The 23153-nt window shown below is 37.5% G+C and overlaps 1 protein-coding gene across 1 annotated transcript in view; it reads left to right on the forward strand.

The window, feature by feature from the left end:
- Positions 1–23153, forward strand: part of LOC120224963 (pro-neuregulin-3, membrane-bound isoform-like) — a 41837-nt gene that overhangs the window by 14713 nt on the left and 3971 nt on the right. Inside the window, exons 5-6 of the mRNA XM_039223202.1 lie at positions 14719–14846; positions 19589–19762. Coding sequence (XP_039079133.1) covers positions 14719–14846; positions 19589–19762 — 302 coding nt within the window. The remainder of the gene's footprint in view (positions 1–14718; positions 14847–19588; positions 19763–23153) is intronic.

Genomic DNA, 23153 nt, shown 5'->3' on the forward strand with positions numbered 1-23153 from the left:
GAGAGAGAGACAGCATGAGCAGGGGAGGGTCAGAGAGAGAGGGAGACACAGAATCTGAAACAGGCTCCAGGCTCTGAGCTGGCAGTCAGCACAGAGCCCGATGCGGGGCTCGAACCCACGAACCGCGAGATCATGACCTAAGCGAAAGCTGGACGCTTAACCGACTAAGCCACCCAGGCGCCCCTCAAGTTCTTTCCTATTGTTTACTATTAAAAGAATATTAAAATAAACTCCTTACTCATAGGCTTCCCTACCCCTCATTTGACTGCAACTGTTAGGATTTGAATAAGAAGAAATTACAAAGTGTAGAGGTTCTGACACGTAAATGATCTTTGGGCACACTGGATTTCATTTTCTTTTTTTCTCTGTCTTCTCCCTTCTTCGGCCCACCCATATCCATAATTTCGTATATTGGCACAGGGAAGCAGAGGGTAGGCTCAACTGGATCATTCTCACAGGGCCTAAGATAAGATGTGGGAAAGTGTCTTTTTATATTTATCCTATTTTGGATAAGGAGAATATATAGGACATTTTTTCCCCTGAGTTGCAGTGTGGTCAGTTAGGACAATACATTTCAAGGGATCATTGGTTTTAGATTGGGCTGGGAGTTCAGGCAGGGAATAGATAGGGGAGGGAGGCATTTAAGGACTCTGAAAAAGGAGGGTGAGATATACTGAAGAGACATATGAATGCTAGCCATAGCATTCTTCACTTTGCCAGCTTGGGCCCAAGCGACTGCCTAAGATGGTGCCTTTAACCACACTGGACTAGAATGAATAAGTTGCTTTCCCAAAGGCACATATCAAATTCAGTGCTGGAAATCAACATGGGTCACTAGCAGCCTTGTTATACTTTTGTCAACATTTCTTTTGCTATCGGAGAAAATGGTATTTTTTTCTAATTTACATTTAACTATTTGAGAGTGCAGTACAATCTCAGTCCATATATTTCTAGTCAAATTTCCAGTTTGATGAATTATGTCCATGCTGATACTCTTACTAGCAATTTTGTTGTAAGAATCAAATAACAATTTGACGGTAGTTTTTCATGTCATATGTTATGGGAGAAAACAGTAATGCAGAATATATATCAATAGTACATTGAAAAGGAACAGAAACTTTTAAGAATGTTTGCTTTCCTTCAATGTTATGTTTAAGATATATAAGGAGAAGTATATAAGGATATGTATACAGCTGGAGGCCAGGTAACTCTAGTCTTAGACCAAGCAGTAATCAGATGTATGGCTCAAAATTTCTGCATGAATAGTAAAAAGCAAATGTATTGAAGAAAATTTAATAAGGCAGTTTTTCTTTATAGGCCCATATTTTTTTCTTCTGGCAAGATCTATGAGGAAATACCAATGTCAATGTTAAAAGCAAACAATGATAAATGAAATCGTAATCATAATAGCAAATAACATGTATTGAGTACATACACAGAATAATACTAAATAATAGAAAGACATTGACTCACTTAGTCTTACAATGACTACTTAATTTACAACCACTATGTGCAGAAGAGGAGAATGAGACTCAAAGCTTGAGAAAGTCCATCCCTGTCAGACCCCTAGTGAATAGCAGAAAGCCCATCTCACATCTTTATAACTCAGTGGTTTAACAGGGGGCAGTGTTGCCCCAGAGAACTTTCAGCAAAGGCTGGAAAGAATTTGGGCATTAAAACTTGAGAAGCATCTATAAGCAGAGGGCAAAAGTGCTGATAAATATTCCACAATGCACAGGATAGGTGCCCCCAAAAGAAAAATATCCTTCCCAAATGTCAAGGACAGTGAAGAAATCCAGAGTCCAAGCTCCAAGCTGCATGGTGTTGAAATTCTGAATCCCTAGTATAGGAGTTCTATGGTTATTTCTACCACACAAAGGGTGAATGGCTTGTACAGGTACACTACAGTACTTGGAAGGAAATTTTAGAATAGGACACCATATCTGGCAAATCTGTCTTTATTTTTTCTCGAATCCCAGGTTAACTACTTGAAATTCTTTGCAAATTGCAGTGTTTAACAAATGAAATGCAATTGCGTGTGTCTGGCATTCCCTTAAATTCTTTAAACATTCATGGGGAAGGGTTTCACTTTACAGTCATTTCACAAGATGTGAAACACCTAATGCAGGGAAGCAACAGCATACTCTGGAATCACTTGACTCAGAGGCTGCAGTACTAGACGTGGCAGTGCCTTAGAAGCATCTAGCACCTTACCATCATTTACAGAATGAAGTATTTGTGACTCAAGAGAGATGAACTGACCTCATTGAACTGGGTCCTGGATGAGAGAGAGGGAGAGAGAGCGAGCGAGCAAAGGAGCTGGAGGTAGCATTATAACCTCTAGACTGGGCAAGGGAGTAACACTTCTCAGCCTGATTCAGGGATTAGAAAACTAAGTCATTAAAAGAGAGATGATCCATTCTTCTCTCTTAAAATCAAGAGAAAATGTATGGAAGTGAAAAGTAAGGGACTAAAATTATATATCCCTATCCACCCTTTTTTCAATAACCATCTTAGGAAAGATAGGTTTATGGGAAGAACATTCAATGAGGAAGAACTGAAAGATAATATTTGCATCCATAAGGAGAATAATAAAAATGTAATGCCTAACAGAGGCTTGATAATTGGTAGAGGGAGGTGTCCATTTGTCCTGTAATACTTATTGAACACTTCTCTATGCTGTGCACTGAATGAAGAGCTTAAAATAATACAACAGAAGAGATGAATCTTTCCCTCAAGGAGCTCACAGGATAGTGGTAGAAAGAAGTATGTAAGCATATACAGAACTTTGTCTATGATGTCGACACATTAAGTCAAAGTGCTATCAAAAAATGGAAAAGGGTATCTGAAATTGTCTGGGGCATAATAAATCCCTCCCCAAATAAGTGACATATGCCCAGAGTCTTAGGAGTGAGTTGAAGTTCATTGGATAGTTTGAAGGGGATTGGTCAGAAGAGGTAATTTCTTTATAGCATGAATCAAAGTTAAGTTAGAATAGTTCGAGTCTAAAACCTGATCTCTTGTTTTAAATATCAAATTCTAACTTACTGATTCACTACAGATTCATACACTCACCTATTCAAATATACTTTACATATTTCATAAGGACCAGGCACTGCATTAAGGACAATGTATATAATGATGATGCAAAATTACAATGCCCTTACTGATTACTGTAAGTGATAGATACTAATCAATTAATCCCACAAACTAATGTGCCAAGGCTTCCTTCTAGTCAAGAGTGAACAGTCCCAGTAGAGTTTATAGAAGGTGGGTCTGAGAGCTGACCTGACAATATGGAAGTAGCAAGGAGCTCTCTCAGAAGAGAGAATGATAATGACATGTGCTCAGTTCATCTGGCTGAAAGAAGCACTTGGTTGAGGTAGGATCGTGGGTAGTAGGCGGTGGGGGGTGAGGAGGAGTGTTCGATGTGCCCAGTGTGTGCAAAGAGTGTTTCCATGGAAATGGGTTGAAGTTTGACTGCAATCGGTATAGCTCTTGCTCCTTGGGATATGGTGCAGAAATTCCCAGCATGGCAACTGGAGTCAAATTGCTTTTAATTGCATTAGAAATCACACTTTAAAATATACCATAACTGTTTGTTTTCACCATGCTCTGGGCTCCTAAGTCAGAGATCTAGTGAGGAACTTTTTGACACAGACATAGATAAGCTGGGAGCAATGCAGAGAGACAGACATTTAAAACCCTTTAAAAATATCCTCCTTCCTGCCTTTATTGCCTGGGGTTCCAGACCAGGTGATTATCAGCTCTGTCATCATTGCTTTCCAACACAGACACGCTTTTATTTAACCTTCTGACTCCTGCTGTGTGCATTGGGCAGACCTGGAAACAACATCATTGCTCTACTTCCAACATGCGCTTGCTTCATTTGACAGGTCTATTGATTTCAGCGCACCATCAACAATGTGTTAGGAGCAAGGCAGGTGAGGGTGCAAACAGTGGAAGTCCTCAGCACCCAGAAGCACCCACAAGGCAGGCTTTCAAGAAAGCCAGTCGGAATGAGTGCTTCCCTAAGAGATAACAGGATTGACAGGAACCTCTGTGCATGTTTTTCTTCAATTAATTTTTTTAACATTTATTTATTTTTGAGAGACAAGCACAAGTTGGGGAGGGGCAGAGAGAGAATGAGACACAGAATCTGAAGTAGGCTTCAGGCTCCGAGCTGTCAGCACAGCACAAAAGCCCGACATGGGGCTTGAACTCACAAGCCATGAGATCATGACCTGAGCCAAAGTCAGATTCTTAACCAACTGAGCCACCCAGGAGCTCCTCTATGCATGTTTAAAAGGAAATTGTTTCAGCTCATGTTGAAAGGACTAGTGAATGGATTGAGGCATCTCCTTATTAAGTATTAAAGTGACATGTTGTACATTATACTGAATGAGATTTTAACAAAACATGTATAGGCACAAAAAGTCAAGATCCGCATGAGCATAAGGAAAGAACAGGAATCAACTACCATTCTTTGTAACATTGTACAGAAATATTAATGGAAAGAACCAGAGAGGCAGCTTTTTGGTGATATTATCTGATGGATAAAATTATGCAGACCATAACTCCGCCCAGGGATGGAAGTGTATAAATTTTGGAAGGAGCCATAATAAATGCTTTCAGCATAGAGCATAAAATGTCCAAAGGCTATAATCCTGGTCAGTTAAGCTACTTTTAAGGAGTTTGGTGCAGACAACTGTTTTGCTGAGTGGATTATACACCCTGAGGGCCTTTAGCTGAAAATAAAGGGAGACTCAGTCCCTAATTCTCCTCCTCTTCCTCCTCCTCCCCACCCCTTCTTCTTCTCTCATGTGTATCTTTTGCTTTTTTAAAACCTCTTTTATTTTTTATTTTTAAAGTAGATTTTATTTTTTAGGACAGTTTGAGATTTACAGAAAATTGCAGAAATAGTACAATGAGTTCCCATATACCCTGTACTCAGGTTTTCCTATTAATATTGTACATCCGCATGGTACATTTGTTAAAGTTAATGAACCCACAGACATGCGTGGTTATTAACTCATATCCATAGTCTATTCAGATGTCCAGAGTTTTTACTTAATTGCCTCTGTTCCAAGTTTTCATCCAGGATGCCACATTACATTTAGTTGCCATATGTTGTTAGGCTCCTCTTGGCTGTGACAGTTTGTCAGATTTTCCTTGTTTTAGTGGCTTTGACGGTTTTTAAGAGTATTTTAAGAGTCAAGTATTGTGTAGGATGCTCCTCTACCGGCATTAGTTTGATATTTTCCTCATGATTAGATTGGAGCTATGGGGTGTAAGGAGAAAGACAACAGATATAAAGTGCCAAATCATCACTCATTATCTAAAGCGCACATTATCAATATGACGTAATCTCTGTTGGCAATTCCGTTGTCCTCTGAGGTAATAATTCCTAGGAGTCTCCAGTGTGATGTTACTCTCCCTCCCCTTTCTATCGAGTCCTCTTTGGAAGGAAGTGACTCTGTGTAGCCCACACTTAAAGAGTAGTGCTCCCCCTTTGTGAAGGTAGAGTATCTACATACATTATGTGGAATGCTACTGCAAAGAGTATCTCTTGTTCCTCTATTATATGTATATTCCATCATTTATCTAAGAGTCTGAACTTATGGATACTTATTTTATACTTAGAGTTATAATTCAATAAATACTTTTTTTCTTATTTTAGATCAACTTCTTCCAGATTTAGCCTTCGGTATCATCTCTTTCAGTTGGTACCTGTGTCCTTTTGATATGTTTGATCATTTCAGTGTAGGTTTTTTAGAGGTTTTGGTTCCAGGTATGTCCTTTCTTCTAGGCCCTCTCATCAGAAAGATCAAAGCTATATCTATCAAGCAGAAAGTGCTTATGTGCAGTAGTTTTGCCTTTAGTCTATAGATTCTACTCATTTCCAAAGTTACTTGGGGCAGCACACCCCTGATACCCAGCTTCCACTAAAGTTCTTTCATATGTTTGTAATACAGTTCATTTCCCTTAGTAGTGTAGGCCTTCCTGGGATCTCCAGATCTCCTAAATGATACTTATTTTGTTAAGAGAGAGATTTCTTTAATAGTTATAGGGCAATTAAAAAAAAAATAGTTATAGGGCAATTAAACTTGCCTATTTCCCTTTGTGTGAACTTTCATGACATGTGTCTTTCAAAGAACTGGTCCATTCCAACAATATATCACATTTGAGGGCATAGAGTTATTCATAGAGTTCCTTTAGATTAACCTTTTTCTGTCTGTGGGAATAGTAGTGATGGCCTTTATTTCACTTCTGTTATTGAAAATATTTTCTTTTCTTTTTATAGTATACTTACTTATTTATTTAGAGAGCATGTGAGGAAGGGGCTGAGAGAAAGGAAGAGAGAGAACCCCAAGCAGGTTCCACAGCACCAGTGCAGAGTCTGATACAGGGCTCGAACCCATGTACTGTGAGATCACAACATGAGCCAAAGTTTGATGCTTAACTGACTGAGCTACCCAGGCATCCCCCCTTTTTTTTTTCTTTTTTTCTGGGTTAGACTGACCAGAAGTTTATCAATGTTATTGATCATTTCAAAGAATCAGTTTTGCTTTTGTAGATTTTCTCTATAGTTTTCCTGTTTTCAATTTTATTAATTTCTTCTCTAACTTCTATTATTTCCCTTCTGCTTGTTTCAGTTTTAAATTACTCTTCTTATTCTGGCTTCCTATGGTGGAAATTCAGATTACTAATTTTAGATACTTCTTCTTTTCAAATATAAGACTTTAATGTTGTAATTGTATCTCTAATCACTGCTTCCATTACCTCCCACAACCTTTGATAAGTTGTATTTTCATTTTCAATTAGTTAAAAATATCTTAAAATTTATCTTGTTACATTTTTTTTGATCTTTCTGTTATTTACAAGTATGTGGTTTAATATCCAAATAGTTTTTGGATTTTCAGTCTTTTCCCTATTGATTTCTAGCTTAATTTCAATATGGTCTGAGAAATTGCTTTTTATGATTTCAATTTTTTTTTAATTTCTTAAGATGTATTTGATGGCCAAGAATGTGATTTATCTGGATGAATGTTTCATGTGAGCTCAAAAACTGTGTAGTCTGCTGTTTTAGAAGTATTTTATGAATATCAATTAGATGCAGTTGATTGAAAGTGTCATGTGTCTCAACTATATCCTTAATGATTTTCTGCCTGCTAAATCTGTCAGTTACTGATAGACGAATGTTGAGATCTCCAAGTATAATAGTGAATTTGTCTGTTTCTCCTTGAGCTTCTATCAGTTTTTGCCTTATGTATTCTGATGCTCTGTTGCTAGGTGTATAAATACTAAGAACTGTTTTATCTTCGTGGAGAACTGGCCCCTTTATCATTAGGTAAATGATACTTTTTAAACTTTTTTTGTCCCTAATACTTTTCCTTATTCTGAAGTCTTCTTTGTCTGGTATTATTGTACCTACTCTAGCTTTCTTTTGATCAGTGTTAGTACATATTTTTACCTCCTCTCTTACTTTTATCTGATGTGTATATTTATATTTAAAGTGGGTTTCTTGTAGATCACAGACAGTTGAGTTTTGTTTTTCCATACAGACTTTTAATCTCTGTTTTTTAATTGATGTATTTAAACCATTCATATTTCAAGTGATTAATGATATAGTTCAATTAATATCTTCCATATTGATAACTGTTTTCAATTCTTTGCACCTATTCTTGATTTCTTTTGTTCTTTTCTATTTCTTCCTTCTGTGGTTTTAGTTATTTAGTATAATTCCATTTGTTCTCCTCTCCTAACAATTATACTTCTTTTTATAATTTGTTAGTGGTTACCCAAGATTTGACAATATAGATTTACAATTAATCTAAGTCCACTTTCCACTTCATGGTTCATCCAAGTATTTTATAAGAGAGTATCCTCAATTGCCTTCTCCTATTCTTTATAAAGTTGCTTTCAATCATTTAATTTGTGTATATAACATATCCACAATATATTATTATTATTTTGAACATTTTTCTATTGGATCTTTAATAAGAAGAAAAATAAAATATTTTAATTTACTTTTTTATAACTTCTCTAGCATTTTTCCTTCTTTATGTAGATCTGAGTTTCTGACCTATGTAATTTTGTTTCTCCTTGAAGAGCTTCTCTGAAGGTCTACTGGTGATGAAATGCCTGATTTTTGTTTGTTAGTTGGTCTAAGAAAGTCTTTATTTCTCCTTTATTTTTGAAGGACAATTTAACCAGAGGTATATTTTCAGTTCGGTGTTTCTTTTTTTTTTTTTTTTTTCTTAATTTGAGAGAGAGAGAGAGTGAGAGAGAGAGAGGGAGAGGGAGGGGGAGAGGCAGGGAGGGAGGGAGAAAGAAGAGAGCTCACAAACAGGGGACAGGTAGAGAGGGTGGGGGAGAGAGACAGTCCCAAGGAGCCTGGCTTGGGGCTCATTTCCAGGACCTTGGGGTCATGACCTGAGCCAAAATCAAAGAGTCTGACACTCAACTAACTGAGCCAACCATGAGCCCCTGTTTCTTTCTTTTAACACTTTAAGTATTTTACTCTTGTCTTTTCTTGTTTGAATGAATTCTGGTTAGAATTCCACTTAGAAAAACTATCTTTTTCTTCTATAAACAAGGTGATTTTTTTTTTTTTTGGCTTTGTTTTCAGCATTTTATCTGTTATTTTTTTAATTTTACTTCTTTTTCTTTCCTTTAAAAAATACAGTTTGAATATGATAGGCTATGATTTAGATTTTTTAGGTATTTATTTTGTATGTGTTTTGGTATTCTGTGAGCTGCTTGTATCTATGGTTTGAGTCTGTCAATTTTGGAAAGTTATCGGTCACTATTCCTTCAAATCTTTTTCCTGCTTCATTTTTTTTCTTCTCTTTCAGGAACTCCAATTATGCATATGTTATACCATTTAAAATTATTCAACAGTTATCAGTATTATCATTTATTGTTTCCTTTCTTCCTGTTTTTAATACTCAGTATTTGTTTTGTGTTTCATGTCAGGAAGTTTCTATTGATTAATCGTCAAGCTCCCTTGATTCTTTCCTCAATTGTGTCCAATCTAATGATGAGCCTATCAAGTGCATTCATTACTTACACTACAGTATTTTTTTATTTCTAGACTTACTTTTGAATATTTCATAGAGTTTCATCTCTCCACTTACACTACTCATCTGTTCTTGCATGCTGTCTACCTTTCCTTTCACAACCCTAAGCATATTTATCATGCTTATTTTAAATTCCATGTCTGATAGAATGGTATCTGATTCAGTTCTGGTGCTTACTTTGTCTCTTCAGACTTCATTTTTTAAAAATATATGTATATTCTAGTATACCTTTAAATTTTATTGTTAAAAGGTAAACATGATACATTGGGTAACCCTGAGGTAAATAGATGTTTAGTGTAGGCTCTATGTTAATTTGGATATCAGCTGGATTTAATGTAATCTTTGCTTTAGCTGTATATGTCAGGGGCTTTAAAATTAGCTAGTGTCTTTTGTTTATTAGCTTGTTTTTAGTCATGTGTTTGGGTTCTCCTAAGAACTCCTACTTAAATAGAGTGTGTGTCTTATAACTTTTCAGCTATAATCTTCTATTATTATAGAAGAGTCCTACTGATGTGGTGTTTAGGAGTGGTGGAGGGAAACTCATCTATAACCTTATGATTCTATTTCACTCTTTTATTGGGCTATGACCATGAGAAGTGTTTGTTTACTTTTTTCCCCCTTATGTGAGACAGGAATGTTACAGGAGAGTGAAATCAGGGGAAAACTCTCCCCTCACATGAGATAACACTCTGATAATGTCTTTTTTTCATGGAGAAACAGGCATTTCAAAATGATTATTTTCCCCTTCCCATGTCAGAAACATGAGATCTTTTCTTTTCTCTTTTCCTTCCTTCCTTCCTTTCTTTTCTCTTTTCCTTCCTTCCTTCCTTCCTTTCCTTTCCTCTTTTCTTTCCTTCTTTCTCTTTCTTTCTTTCTTTTTCTTCCTTCCTTCCTTTCTTTCTCTCTCTCTCTCTCTCTTTTTCGTTCTTTGTTGTGAGCATTTTTCATAGTTCCTGAAGATAAAACCCATGAAAGTGTGGGAACTCCCCCAAAACTACAGTTATTACATGATTCTTATACTAATTACTCTAGTTCACATACAGATTTCAGCAACTTATCAAAGTTACTACTGAAGTGTTCCTACCAATTTATGGTTCTGGCAGGTTCTGCTATAGGTAAGTTGATCTTGACCATGGTTCTTGTATTGTCTTGTCTGTCCAGGTTTAAGAGTTGTGGTTTGCCCTGCAACTTCAATTACTGAGTGGATATAAGAACAGTCATTGATTTTCAATTTGCTCAGCTTTTTTCTTCTTGTAGGGATATGAATGACAATTTTTAAGCTCTTTACTTGTCAGAACTGTAAACTGGAAGATATCTCTAAATTCATTTGAACCAACATGTATAGAATATTAGTTTGAAGGAGTACCAAATTATTTGTATATTTTTAGTGTTCCCACCTGTCTCAACCAACCCTGGATAGGAATACAGCAACTAAACCTGAATCCCATGTTAAAGGCAGACACTAAAATGAAAAAGATTCTGATAAAGTCTGTGTGAGAGAGGAAAATCCAAAATAATAAATTTTGAAAATAAATTTGTGTTAATGGACCAAAATAGTACAGTTGAAAGCAACTGTATAACAATAATGCAAGCATTTGAAAGAAAAGATCTAGAACATAGTATCTATTATAGATACTATGATTAAGCAAAACAGATAAGAGGTTGATCCTATTCAAAACTTTCATTAAGGGTTTTGAAAAAGAGCCTTTTAGCTTTCATGATCAAAAATCTTATTCAAAGCAGAGGCTACATGAATCTCATATGTTTATTGCAGCATTATTTACAATAGGCAAATTATGGAAGCAGCCCAAGTGTCCATCCATAGATGAATGGATAAAGACAATATGAGGTATACACACACACACACACCCTGGAATATTATTCAGCCATAAAAAAAGAATGAAATCTTGTCATTTGCAATGATGTGGATAGAGCTGGAGAGTATAATACTAATCAAAATAAGTCAGAGAAAGGCAAATACAATCGATTTTTCTCATATGTGGAATTTATTAAACAAAATAAACAAACAAAGGAAATAAAGGAGACAAACCAAAAAACAGATTCTCTAGAACAAACAGATGGTTACCAGAGGGGAGGTTGGTGCTGTATGGATGAAATAGGTGATGGGATTAAGAGCACACTTATCTTGATGAGTTCTGAGTAATGCAGGGAACTGTTGAATCACTATATTGCACCCTTGAAACTAATATAACACTGTATTTTAACTACACTGGAAAATAAAATAAAAACCAGTTGGACTTTCAAACATCCCTCCAAAAGGCAGAGGCTCTGAACTCATGGCCCCAACACATAATTAGGCTGATTGGCATACATTGCTTTACAAAAATGAATTTCTTGCTGACTTTTAATGATTCAGTGATTTCCCTAGAAAATCTAGATGCTCCAGAAAAACTTGGTTGATATTAATCCCACAGATCTCTGCAGGAGCACACACTTACCTTGTCCCATTTGCCACAGATGTCTCTAGATTGTCACACTTATTTCTGTATCTGAGTCTTCCAAGCAAGTTTGTCTCCTAAATGAATTTATTAGAAGTTGGGATTAAAGAACAAACAAACAAACAAGGCCCTAGTCAGTATTTTATAAAACCTGAAAGTCACATAGAAAGTCACAGTGTTGGTTACATTCCAGTAACAGGTCTATTCAATTCACTTTTCCCATGGATGGCTTCTAATAATTAACATTCATCAGTCAATAAAAAAGCACACATAAAGGTATTTACATCATTTTTCTGATCTTCATAAATTTGGATTATTGATAATAACTACCTTTTCCTTATTTTCTCCATATCTTTTTATTCTGTGTCAACTTACTCCATTTTGCAAAAAGTCTGACCAACTTCTCTAAATCCATTTTGTAGATTATGATTCAAGACATGGTTATTACTGCCACTATGTGGCTTGTTTTGGAAGTACTTAAAAGAAAACATTTAGAGATTGCCATCTTAAGGTTAGTTATATAACCTTGACATTTTGTCTAATTTCAATAGCCCATATCTACTGATACACTTTTCCCCAAGGAAAATGCCCAGCTAATAGTATATTTTCCTTTTCTTATTTCATCTGCATCTGTGTGGTTGCATGGGAAACACACAGAAATGCGAACACACACAGAAATATGTATGTACATGTGCATACAAAATCTCTATCTGTTTGCATGTATACACACACACACACACACACACACACACAAAGCTAAATATATGTATATATACATATATATATACTTACAATATATGTATATCTGCTGCATTGTCCTTATTTATGCAAATGATTGCATAGTTTGCATAGTTGTTTTTTTTTTTAATGTTTATTTTTGAGAGAAAGAGAGAGACAAAGCATGACTGGGGGAAGGGCGGAGAAAGGAGGAGACACAGAATCTGAAGCAGGTTCCAGGCTCTGAGCAGTTAGCACAGAGGCTCTGAGCTGTTAGCACAGAGCCCGACACAGCGCTTGAACTTGTGAACCACAAGATCATGACCTGAGCTCAAGTCAGACACTTAACCGACTGAGCCACCCAGGAGCCCCTAATGCATACTTTTTTGTACCTTGATTTTATTCTTTTCAATAGTTGTATAGTTTTTATTTGTGGGTATATCTATTGTTTCTGTTTTTCTTTTATGTTTTCTGTTTTGTTATTAAAAACTGCAAAAGAAAGAAAGGGAAAGAAAGAAAGGGAAGGAAGGAAGGAAGGAAAGAGAGAGAGAGAGATAAAGGGAGAAAGAGAGAAAGAAAGAAAGAAAATGGGGTACCTGGGCGGCTCAGTTGACTGAGCATCCAACTTTGATTTCGGCTTAGGTCATGGTCTCATGATTTATGAGATCAAGCCCCACATCAGGCTCTGCACTGACAGCATGGAGCCTTCTCGGAATTCTCTCTCTCTTCTCTCTCTGCCCCTCCCCTGCTCACACTCTCTCTCAAAATAAATAAATAAACTTAGAAAAAAGAAAATAAACTTTAAAAAAGGAAAAATTGTACCACTCACATATTGTAGTGATATGATTTTGAACTTTTATAATTTTACTAATGGTAAATCCTAGAAGTAATATTCTAGATTAAAGAATGTATTGGGGCACCTGGGTGGCTTAGTCGGTTAAGCGTCCGACTTTCACTTAGGTCATGATCTCGCGGTTCGTGGGTTCAAGCCTACGTCGGGCTCTGTGCTGACTGCCAGCTCAGAGCCTGGAGCCTGTTTCAGTCTGTGACTCCCTCTCTCTCTGACCCTCCCTTGCTCACGGTGTCTCTCTCTCTCTCTCTCTCCTAGAAATAAATAAAAAATATTAAAAAAAAATAATAATGTATATTTAATATTTTGGGACACATTTGTAATTTGTATCCCAACATATTTGCACCAGTTCTATTTTTCTTGAATCTGTAAGTTTACTAGATCTTCTTGAAATTAATTTCTCTATTCTGATTTTTATCCCTTTACAAAATGTGTGCACTTGTACACCTTTCATATGTATATTGCACATCTGTCTTAATTGTTCTGTCAAATTCTTGTTCATACATACATTATATATGAATATCCAGATTTTGAAATTTTCCCTGGATTGGTTAGCATTCTAAAAATGTCATTTCTTGGGAGGGGCACCTGGGTGGCTCAGTTGGTTAGGTGTCTGACTTTGGCTCAGGTCATGATCTCATGGTTCATGGGTTCGAGCCCCACATCGGGCTCTGTGCTGACAGCTAGCTCACAGCCTGGAGCCTGTTTCGGATTCTGTGTCTCCCTCTCTCTCTGGCCCTCCCCTGTTCACACTGTCTCTCTCTCTCTCTCTCTCTCTCAGAAATAAATGAAACATTTAAAAAAATTAAAAAAATAAAAATAAAAATGTCATTTCTTGGGATACTTTTTGTGTGGAGTTTCTGGAAGAGAAGCCCTGCTGGCCCTTATTGCTTGTTCAAGTGCTGTGTGTCCAGAGAATATTAAACTTGACAACTTGCTGCCTGGTTGAGATGACATGTGATGGTTTCCTTGGGACAAAGTTTTTCATAATGGGTCACCTCTATAGGTTTTCCTAAAGGTTCCTGAGCCTTGTATGTCAAAGGTGAAACCAAGGCTTAATAACTATAAAGAGTGAAATGCTTTTAAATTTCTCTTGTTAAACATGGTAATTACTTGGTAAAGGCTGATGGAGGGGAATGGTAGAGGATGGTGGACAGATACTCTGAATCAATATTTTCCATAATTCTGAGAATTTTCTAGGGTTCACTCAATCAGCATTTATTGAGTTCCTACTACTAATAGTCCAGCTACTAATGAATTTTTTGTGTGTATAAAATGTACATTGAATAAAAAATACTTGTGTTCCTGCCTGTCAGGCAGTGTGCCATGAGTGTAGATTGAAATGAGAAGACATATTTAAAATTCTAAGCTGAAGAACCCTCCTGGATGGACCTTATCTAAGCACAGAGTGTTTGGAGGGAGGGCAGAGACCATACTCAGTGTGTGAGAAACGGGGTGCAAATGATTTCTCTATCATTCTCCTGATCAGGTGCCTGGTGGACAAGTTACTGGCAAGTTCAGCAACTTTTCCATATCTAGCTATGGTTTTATAGGCCCTCCCCTTATAACTTACCCTCCAGCTCAACTCTGTGCATGTGGTTTCCCACAGTATTCAAAGGCGGAAAGGCATCCTGTGACTGCATTGGAGAAAATGATGGAGTCAAGTTTTGCCGGCCCCCAGTCATTCCCAGAGGTCCCTTCTCCTGACAGAGGAAGCCAATCTGTCAAACACCACAGGTACAGGTAGTTACTCATGGTGGGAATGGGCACGTTCACACTATGTATTACACTGGACGACACATGCCAAGAAATGGTGATCTTATTCAGGAGAGATGATTGTTCTTGCTTCTCCTGTAGTTCTCCATGGAGTGGATGCTCAAGCAGCTCACGGCAGGTAAACCAAAGATAACATCAGGCAGCAATGTCCCTGTAAGAAGCCTGAAGTAACTATTAACAACACCCATCAAAGCTGCAGACACAGACCAGTGAATGAAACAATTGCATTCTGAAAACTATTAAAACATGACTTTTCCTAGCCTGCCTTATCACCATCTGCAAATTTAATGACTAATTCTTCCCTAGGAAGCTGATGTGACACACTCCAGGTCTTTCAACATGGTTCTTACACAAAGAAAACCTTTCAGGGAGAGGATTCCCTTGGCAGATCTTAACCTGGGTTTATAAGATCTGTTATCAATGGGGTGAATCTCCTTTGCAAGCTGACCATAGAAATTGGGCTGTTTGGGGAAAAAAGCCCAAAATAAAGTTATCTTATCAATTGCATAACATTCTGAGGCCAAACAAGTTCTTCAGCCTCTTCCAGTCCCATGCATCATTTTACATACAAGAATCTGAAAATGGAAAGTCTTTGCTCTATACCAAGTGCCCAAGTTTGGGACTAATGCTATATTTACATGCAACTGAATCTATACCCTCAGTCTTTGTGGAAGTTGTGGAATGATTTAAGCATCCATTTCTTAGTGAGAAGTATAGTATTTTAAGTTTTTAAATATATATATATATATATATATATGAAAAGATTAAATTTAAGAAAAGGATAAGGTAAAAAATAATAGTCACTTATCATGGTGAGCATTGAGTAATGTATAGAATTGTTGAATCACTATGTTGTATTCCTGAAACTGATATAACATTGCATATCAACTATACATTAACAAAAACTAAAAAAAAAAAAATTTTCCCAGAAATGACAGATAAATATTGTTGACCCTTCGTTTTCACATATCTATTCAATGTTTTGAAAACCTCCATGACAGAAACACGCATTATACAAGGAAACTATCTTCTTCCTTGACTCTCAATGAGTCCCCTAAAAAAGGATTTTTCTTGAAGCTGGCCACATTTACTGGGAGGTTTTCAGTCACTCTTGATACTAATCCTCATTATTGGATGGTGATTTTTTTTTTCTTATTCTACAAGAGTAGAGACTGAGATACCAAAGTTTTGCTAAGTCTTTTTTAATGGTTTAAATATTTTCAACTTGGAATTGAAATATGTTTGGCTATTGGATAATTGCTTTTATTAACTACCAGTTGTGGTTTATATCAATTGAGGCATTTACAGATAATCCCCTGTTAAAAGAGCATATTAGTTCACTGGATCTAATGGAAGTTCTTTAATTAGAAAAATAAGTCCAAAATTACCAGCCTTTTATAAGATGGATATTTTCTCTAAAACAACATTTCTCCTGCTGATTATAACACATGTTGAAGTGGTGTTCCAGCCAGCTGAGTAAAATAATTATGTATAATATTACTCTAGTACTATATTATGCCATCAATGTTTTAAAGTTGAAATGAAGAAGAATTACAGTTTCTAAAAAAAAAAAAAAAAAAAAGAATTACAGTCTCTAATGTATTTGAGCTGTAAATACCCTACCCGTACTCCTTGTCTGTTGGCAAACCCTCGTCTTCAATTTGGCTTCTATAATATTTCTAGGAAAGACTCACAAATTAACTAAGGTTGTCTTTAAGAAGTCTTTCATTTTGTTTGGTTCAGTGACACTGCAGTATTTGTTGGCATACACTGTGTCCTGATAGATAGGTGGGAGTTGATTTATAAAGCGCTTTTAGAACTTTGTAAATTATAGTTTAATATATCATAGCTTTTGTTTTGTAAAACATGCAGTAGACTTAAACGTTTTCATGATTGATAACCTGGTCACTGATTTATATACCCTGCAAACTGCTCCATAACTTCCCGAAAGCCACTGGGTTAGAAGGCTTGAATAGTTGATTGATCAATAGGTGTAGAACTGTTTTTTAAGATGGGTCACTAGTTCATACTGGAAGACTTTGTTGTTGTGACAGTTTGGCTAGCTATGCATAATTAATTTCTTTTTGTGCACTGCAAATATGACTTATTTGGATAACTCATAACAAAGCTATTAATTCAAAGCCATTATTTCTCATGTTTAGTTCAAAGGGAAAAAAAAGCCTCTTTCTTCTTAAAGAAAAATCTATTATGCCATGGCATACTTATTACATTATATTTTAGCAATATAACTCTTTTATAGACAGCACATATGAGAAATTTTTTTTAGAGTGAAAAAAGACCAGGGTTTTCAGTGATGAGTACGAGCCTTTGAGTTGTCACTTGTAGTGGAGGGATCAGGGAAACTCATGGCCATAGCACCTACTATGCGCCAGGCTCCATGCTAGACACGTTACGTAACTTTTCTTTTAGCGCTATAGCCGTCTTATGAAAATACTTAAGCATGATGCTGATACCTTTCTTTTGCACATCTCCTGGCTATATCTAGTTGTTTTTTTTTTTACCTTTTTCCCCCTTGGCCCTGTGCGCTGAAAGAGCAGCAGTTTCCCTTGTCCACTGGCTTCTATTGGCTCAATATGAGGCACAGGCAAGAGCTGGGACAGTGGAAAGATATAGCAGCTGCAGCCCTTCTGCACCTTCCCTCGCTGCCTGGTTGCCTCAGCTACATCTTTTGTCCCTCTTTCTGGGCCACAGTGCCTGCCAGGTGGTCCTTGCCTTACCACTCTACTTCTCTTTCCATTCTGGTAGTCCCCCTCCCTTTGTCCCTTCAGTTATAGGGATAGTAATAGCTTCCCAGTGTTACTTGACCAGACATACAGAAAGACCTCGTGTTGGCTTCCCCCCCCACACACACACTGAAGACACATCTGTAAGTAGTAAAATCTCCCCCAAATGACCCAAATCAGAGTGCCATCTCTTTCCCTGCAGAACTCTGGTAGAAATACCTCCCCCAGTACCTGAGATGACCCCCAAATGCAGCTAATTCCAGTGCCACGGCCTAAGTACCCCCATGGACTCCATAATAGCTCTTGGAAAATACACATAGAAGCCAGAAGGAGGGAGAATAGCTATTAGAACTCTTTAAACTTGTTGTCTTGGAGACCTAATTAGAGGTCTCAAGTTGTCAAGAAATATTATGATAAAGAATGAAGGTATGATATGTTGCAAGGTATGACCTGGTATTTGCACAAACTTAGGAAGCTGATGTTGGCTTGAAGGATGTAAACTTTGATAAGTCACCTTGCCAAAACTAGGAAGGGGTCTATGGGTACTCAAACATTAGGCTCTCAAACTCTGATCTCAAATTCTATTTGAAATGTTTAGTTTTCTAACAGTAATGTTGCTGGATGGAAAGTTACAGAACTCCAAATCATGTAGTGATATAGGTAAAATTACTTTGGGAGACTGGTCCCTTTAGAACTTGATAGGTCTGCTGAAATTTTGAAAATATTTTTCATCTTTTTCTGCATGGTTTTACTGATATTTTTAGAAAGGCTTTTATGGTATTTTTAGAGTCAAATGAGAATGCAGCAAGAAATTCTAAGTTTGCTTATCATGTGAACGCTGCAGAACCAGCTTGACCACATAAATTGGCATCTCATGGAATTTCTACATAGGAACAGAGTTCCTCGTACTGTCCCCATGGTTGTAAGGTAAATTCAGTGTGGGTGGACATGCAAATGGGATAGGTAACTAGTCAAATTACCAGATGATTATTATTTTATTTTTAATTTTTTAATGTTTTATTTATTTCTGAGAGAGAGAGAGAGAGAGACAATGTGAGCAGGGGAGGGTCAGAGAGAGAGGAAGATACAGAATCTGAAGCAGGCTCCAGGCTCTGAGCTAGCTGTCAGCACAGAGCCCGATGTAGGGCTCGAACCCATGAACTGTGAGACCATCACCTGAGCCAAAGTTAGACACTTAACCGACGGAGCCAACCAGGCGCCCCACCAGCTGATTTTTATAAAGTCTAGTACTTTTGTTTAGCGTAACCTATATAGGAATCTCATCTAAGATATATCCCATTTATGCCTTTTGCCCTCTAATGGCATCTGAAAACATGGTTATCTGGGTATTTGGATGTATGAGTCAGATAAAATATGTAATCAGATGTTTAATAAAAGCCATTTCAAAAGAAAACCAATGTAGTTTCTCAAGATTGAGGAAAATTTGAGGTAGTGACTGCAATTTAGCACATAGGTTAAAGAGAGAATGCCAACTCAAATGAGGTTTGTTTATTCTATCATTAACACAAGTGAACTTTTCCCCATGAATCCCTTAGGGCTCCTGTGTTTAGTTTTTGTCAGTGTCTAATAACAAAGCCATTTTTATTTTTATTAGAGAGGCAACTACTATATCATGGATAATGAGGATGGCTGAGAATCAGGAGCTTGAGAACTCCTTAAGCCCACCTCTTAATCTTTGGCTGAAGAGCAGCAATTATTTATTTTAATCCGTTGTGCTTCAAAATAGAAAGCAAGAAACACGGGGAATTCTCTTTGTCTCAGTTTCTGCAAGGGTGAATTGATTCAACAACTTCTGATCTCCTAGCAGATATTCTACGTTCATGGATGGAGCCTGATCTAGAATTTTGAGTATCTTGGGTGAAAAAGCTGTGTTGGAAAAGTTTGAGCAGCCACCTGTAAGGTTCTTGCTATGATTCCATTGGTATTCTTTCATCCCAGCAGGAGTCTCTCCTCTTGCTGCAGCCCAGGGCAAAGGAGTGGCATGCTCCATAGGAATGCCTTCAGGAGGACACCCCCCTCGCCCCGAAGTAGGCTGGGTGGCATCGTGGGACCAGCATATCAGCAACTTGAGGAATCAAGGATCCCAGACCAGGATATGATACCATGTCAAGGGTAGGTCTTAAGAGTAATGGAATTTAGGGAGGGTGTCATTAATGCTCTAACTTTAAACTGATTTATTATGCTTCTTGGGGTTATATTCACTGATTTTGTCATGAATTGTCTATTTATGCTTACTACCATATTTGTTCCATAAGAGGTAAACTAACTGAAAAGAATAGTTACAATGAAAATAGATATTTGGGAAAGATACAATAGAAGATAACAATAAATATTGTTAGAAAAATAATAACTGTCAAAGTACAACTTGCTGAACTCAGATCTCTAAGTCCATTTATGGTGTAGATGTTGTAAGATGTGCTTCAGATACCTTGGCTTCCTATTCATTCTTGCAGTGAAAAAGGTGCCCTTTCCTCCAAGTGAACACTTGACCTTGTAGGGTTCATAGCATGGTGAGTAGAGAGGATGAATTTCACCAAAGTGACATATTGTTCAGTCAAACATGGTAGGCATTGATTAAACTGACTGGATTTTAAATCTCATCTTTGAAACAATTTTATCTTTTGAACTTAAGTTTTCTCATCTCTAAATTGAGCCAAATAGTACCAGCCTTCCTATGGGTTATTGGACAGATCTTTAAAAATTACATGTGTAGAGGGCTTGTACCTGATACATAGTAAGCAGAAAAGCAGTACTGGCATTTATTGTCACGGGAACTGTTCTAGAACTATTAATTTCAAAAGCCATATAATCAGGGTTCATTCCAGAAATTGTAGGAATCCGTTCCCTCGCTCAAGCCAAGTTCTTGTTGTATCTAGTTTGTATCACTCTGGATAAGGCAGACCAGGTTTCTATGCTGCTTTGGCCTGGCTGATCTTTCTAGACTGCCTATATCAAACTGAAGGCCAAAGCAGGTAGGAGACATCTATCAGAGAGCCTTTTCTTCTCGACAAGAGATACATAAATGAGTGCCTTGTCTGCCCAAACTCAGCAACAAATTCCCATGAGAAGACATTTGTATTTTGAAGCAGTTCCCAATGAACTGTAAAATATATTGCGTACAGACTTAGGGTAACAATTGCAAATTCAACATAACTGCCAGATAGTTCAAAATGTGTAATGTAAGTCAAGAAGCAGTGTGCATTTCTCTTTGCCTTATACCTGCAAAAGGAGCTTGCATTTAGCCTATAATTATAATTAATCATGTTTCATAATTTTCTTCTTGAATCACCTATCACTGGTAGTGATTTTTAAGTCACTAATAATGTCTATCACTTAAGAATGAGAACAAGTGAGGGGACATCAAGTGAGGGGACATCAAGTTCAGAGATTTTTGTGGGTAGAGAGAGAACCCAGCCTGTGGCATCTTTCTTTCCATTTGACACCGTGACAGCTCTCATCCCATATGTCCTGGGTATAAGGATGCTCAGAGCCTGTGCCAGGCACAGGCTTGAACCATACATACATGAATCTTCAGAGATTTCCATGCAGGTTCAGGTACTGCTTTGTCTTCCACCTCCTGGGAGACTTACACTTACTGTCTGCATAGTGGTAGTTTTGTTTTGGTTCAATCATCATTGGGTTTGGAATATTCTCTCCAGCTGGCTGGCCACAAGTATTTTCCTATGTGTGATATGCACCCGATGTTGATAAATGGTGACTCTCAGTCACTGTGTACTCAGCACAATGAATCTCAGGGAGCAATCTTATTCTCAGCTCTTGAAAACAGCTATTTTCCACTCCTGGGGGACTGACCGTCTCTCCGGACTGGAAATGGGATTGGTAATAGAATTTCACAGCTAAAGGCCCTCTTCAAATCTGGCCCTAGCCCGGAGGGGGAGTGAATGAATTTACAAGAGCTATCAGCCATCTGCTGCTTGTTTATCAAGCGTGTGGGTTCTGTCTGCTAGTTAGGCTCCTGGTACATATGACTTCCCTCCTTGGTACTTACTTCAGCCCTGCTTGAACCCAGCACATATCTTAAGGAAGCCTGATGAAGGAATGAGGTGGAGAGAACATTCTTTCGGAGCTTCCCTCCCCCGATCCACCCCACCCCCATTGATGGACCCCTGACAACCATAACAATAGCTTACAGAGCTTTATCAAACTAATGTATTCATATGCTAGACAGAAAGAAATGGAATCACAGAACTTCAAAGTAGAAGGATCCAAACCATACTGCATACCTACCTCACTTAGCTAGCAACTTCACAGACTTAAGTTATCCTTTAGGAATTTTATAAATGAACACACTAAGGATAGTAGTAGTAGTTTAAATAGCTAATGCAAGGTAGCATATTCTATGTAAAAGAACTAAGGTTGAATACTAGCATCTCTGACTAATTGAACCACTGAACCAGGAAAGAAATGTGAAGAAAATCACATTCATGGATGATGATGTGTAAATGGAATCTCTAAGTGTATGGCCCTGGAGGGGAAAAGGAGGTTCTTCAGTTTCGTCAGTTGATTCTAATACCATGTGCACCAGGAACCAGGGCTTGGAGTCCCCGACAGAAACACAGATTCCTTGGCCTGACCTTTGAATCCCAGGGAACCAAACCAAGTGACTAACTGTTGGAATTTTTCATCTTTAAAAGGACGCTTTGACTCACTCACATAGTTACAAGTGAAATACACTTGTGATTTCTTTGGTGAAGCATCTAAGGATGGGCAACTCAAACTAGTATTTTATAGTCAATGAATGACAAGATCATGGATCAAAATTGTGAAAGAATCTATGACTCTTAAGGGACACAAAACTTCTGATACAGAATCACGTTAGAAATTTAGCTCTTGCTTAAACTTCCAGAGAGTAGTGTAGCTTTTGTCAAATACCAGCACTGGGACCCTCATAGCAACTCTGAGAAGGAAGAGAGGATTCTGGTTGAATAGTGTGGATCTGGCTGAATAGCCCAGCGGCATTACTTCAGGTAGTCTCTAGAGGAATCCCCCTAGGTTACTATTCCCACCTGTTTTAATTAATGAAAAAAATTAAAGTGAGGCTCCCACTGATCTAAGATTCCAGAGCTTGTAATGGTGCTGGGACTTAAAATCATGTCCGATCTACATTATTGGAGAGTTCTAATTGTTTGAGGTGCCATCTCCCTGTTATGGTAACATTCTGGATTTCAGTTATTGCCAGCCATGTGTCCCATACCTGACTTATGAGGCAACAGATAAGTCAATTCAACTTCAATTCCTCTTTCTCACTCAAGTCCTTAATTTAGAAGGCTGTCCCTGTATGGCTTGAATTGCCTTTGATTACTTCATCCTCATGCCAGCATAATCACAAAGATACAGTTTACCAAAATCCTCTGAGATATTCATGCCTCCACCCAATGGTTTAACAAGTAATGTTTAGATGCAGGTATAAGAATTTGCACTTATCACCATCACATTTCAACCTGTTAGATTCTACCCATTGATATACCCCGATTATCTATAT

Source organism: Hyaena hyaena, unplaced genomic scaffold (assembly GCF_003009895.1).
Source record: "Hyaena hyaena isolate Hyena2069 unplaced genomic scaffold, ASM300989v1 scaffold_1289, whole genome shotgun sequence".
NCBI lineage: Eukaryota > Metazoa > Chordata > Mammalia > Carnivora > Hyaenidae > Hyaena > Hyaena hyaena.